The sequence below is a fragment of the Amphimedon queenslandica genome, unplaced genomic scaffold (genome assembly GCF_000090795.2).
Source record: "Amphimedon queenslandica unplaced genomic scaffold, v1.1 AMPQUscaffold_13113, whole genome shotgun sequence".
Classification (NCBI taxonomy): Eukaryota; Metazoa; Porifera; class Demospongiae; order Haplosclerida; family Niphatidae; genus Amphimedon; species Amphimedon queenslandica.
In genome coordinates this window covers 89,051-91,950 of record NW_003546651.1, presented here as the reverse complement: position 1 = coordinate 91,950, position 2,900 = coordinate 89,051, and the positions used below count along the sequence as shown (strand labels likewise).

At 36.0% G+C, this 2,900-nt stretch overlaps 1 protein-coding gene across 1 annotated transcript; it reads left to right on the top strand.

Moving 5' to 3' along the window:
• Positions 1 to 58: 58 nt before the first annotated feature.
• Positions 59 to 867, top strand: LOC105314072 (neurogenic locus protein delta-like). The gene is made up of 3 exons (XM_011407998.2): positions 59 to 171; positions 222 to 329; positions 458 to 867. The coding sequence occupies exons 1-3, from the start codon at positions 156 to 158 to the stop codon at positions 697 to 699; spliced, it is 366 nt and encodes a 121-aa protein (XP_011406300.2). The 5' UTR covers positions 59 to 155; the 3' UTR covers positions 700 to 867.
• The last annotated feature ends 2,033 nt before the right edge of the window (positions 868 to 2,900 follow it).

Here is a 2,900-nt window from a genome sequence, read left to right as displayed (position 1 = left end):
TATTACTGAGCTTCTAAAACTAGTAGATACATGTAAATATATGAATAAAAATAAACTAATTTATTACTCTCTTAGTTTATTGTGATCCTCCTTGCATACATGGAGCATGTGTGGATAACAACACATGTTTTTGTTCGGAAGGCTATGAAGGAGTTATGTGTAACAATACTAGTAAGAGCATTGAAAATTAAATGATGCTAAGGTTTAATCTAATATTATAGTTCTACAAGACTGTGAAGAGGATTTCTGTCTTAATGGTGCTACCTGTCAAATAGTAGCTGGAGCTTATTTGTGTATATGTTCTGATGGTTTCACTGGACCCAATTGTGGTATGTATCAGCCAAATGCATTATTTAAAATATCATGATATGCATGTACTTTTGCATGTATGCATTTGTAATTTTTTTGGATAGCTAGGTATTTTGTTATGTATAAAGTTACGGTGCCTCTTTTGTAGGTACAGAAATTGTGGTAAGCAGTCCTATTCCAACCACTTCAACAACTCCGCCAGGGAGTAATAAAGCATCATCAGTTAATACCTGGATCATTATCATTATAGCACTAGTTGTCATTCTCATGGCAATTGTGGCTGTTATAACTGTATCTGTTTGTCTGTGCTTCGTTAAAAGACGTAAAGTTAAGAGTTACACCAAGAATGAATATGAGGCTGAAATGATTGAGAAGCTTGAAATGAAATAAAAAACTATATATTTACAAATACATTTTTATTGTTATTGTACTTGCTATTAGTGTTGTTTTTAGTCTTGAGGCCAGCTTCTGGCCCATATTGTTTTAGTAAGGTAAATTTATTTTAGTTTTATATCTAGTTCCAGTTTTTTAAATAAAGTTTTAAAATTGGCACTTTGATTATCTAAACCTGCATGCACACACAGGATTAACAACTTGAGGTTGATTTGAGTTTGCTTTGATATAACAAGAAGATTAATTATTTTTGTGTAATCTGCAATGCCTGTTTGTTTGTTGGCTTTCCTTGTTATCCAACATAACATTTGACCTTCCATAATATAACACTCATAAAGCCTGGTTTCCATAGTTGTGGTTGTTGCGTAGATTCTGTTACTTAAAAATTCCTTGGAATAGTAGAGAAACACAGGATTAGAAAAGATATGCTGTGTTAGATTTCAGTTTTGCCAAAAACTCGGCCAAACATGGTTGTTTATGAATATTTTATAGCATAGCTATATTTTAAAAGGACAACTATGCCATAATCATTTAAAAATTGTATTTGTAGTACCTTTTATGTCACTATGTGTATATACATGTACCTTGTACAGTACATGTCACAGTATATTCACTGACAGGCAACTCACTTTGCATGTCACTATGTGTATGCACCCTAGCGTTAGCTCTTACAGTATGTAACAGAGAAAAACAGAGGATCAAGAAAAACTCTAAGCCACAATTTAGTTATCTATGTAAGCAATGATTTGATGTGGGTTTGACTTCCTGACAATCACTTATTTTGACAATCACTTATGCACCAATTCAATTTTTAATAACATTAATCCACAAGTTACATGCAATAATGATAAACATTAAGCTTGACAATAAGCAATACTAGCCAGGCCATTTCCCAGCCTACAGTCATTTAGGCAGGAAGGGTCTGGCAGCTTCCAAAACTAGTAATACACCACCAGGGCCGCTGAGAGCTTTGGAGGGGCCCAGGGAGGAAAATTGTTGCGCGCAAAGCGTGCCAAAAAATTTTGCAGTTTTAATTATATTCATAATGGGTGTGGTCAAAATTAATTAATTTTGACCTGCACGTATGATAACATGCACTTTGTCTAATGAATTTCAACTAGCTAGGAAGATTGATTTTGATGATATCATGATTTTTTTGCTAGGCAAAAGGCCAAAAGGGCCCATCTTCTGTAATAATTCTGTTTAATTAAGTTCTTAAAAAATTTCTTGGGGCCCTTTAAATTGTGGGGCCCAGGGCATTTGCCCCTTTTGCCGGCCCCCCCCTCTCAGTGGCCCTGTACACCACCCATAGCTTCCTGATAAGTCCTGACATTAGGGAAACTCCTAGTCTTGCTAACCAGACCATTCTAGTCTCACGGAGCCAGACCTTTTCCCAGTCTACAGCTGTTCACCTAAATTATGACTGTAGGCTGGGGGATGGTCTTGCTAGAAAGACTAGGAAATTCCTGGGCTCTGTTGAAGACACTGACAGCAATACATTAAGACATAAATTTGAGTATACACACAGCCAAGAGTTTGTGATTGAATCATGAATGATGTCAGTCCTGATCCGGCCTAATGCATCCTGAATCACAGATTTTGGGCAGCTAATTTGGCAATAAGCCTAGCTGAATCCATCAGCCTTGATACAATCATGCCCAGGCTCGAATTCATGCTGGTTCAGCCAGAACAACATAAATGATTTAGCACTGAATGACACTTGTTAGACTGTAGACTATCAATACTGTAATCAGGCTTGGTTCATTGACTTTGGGTATTGTCTTGTATCATACATGCTAACTGACCGTAGCCTATTATCAAGAGTGGACTGTACTACTGAGCCGAGTACTGACCTAACTTTTTGTCTATTAATCATATTCATTACTTCTAATTGGTTAATAATTCAATTGAGCCACGCCTTAAACAATCACAGAGAGATTTCTGTAGATTTGGGAGGTGGTTTTGTGGACTGTCTCATGTTTGTTGCTGCTGCTGAATGCTTCGACTGCTGTGAAAACTCTTAGTTTTGTGAGATCGGTGATTTGTTCTTGCTTTCTACAAAATTGTAATCATTATTAAATATACTAATTACTTCATGTGATTTGCCAATAGTCATACTTAGACCAATAGACTAAGTCACTTGAATTGAAAGCTATATATAATGTTAGTAGCTATTACGTCATATATCTGTGCATCTA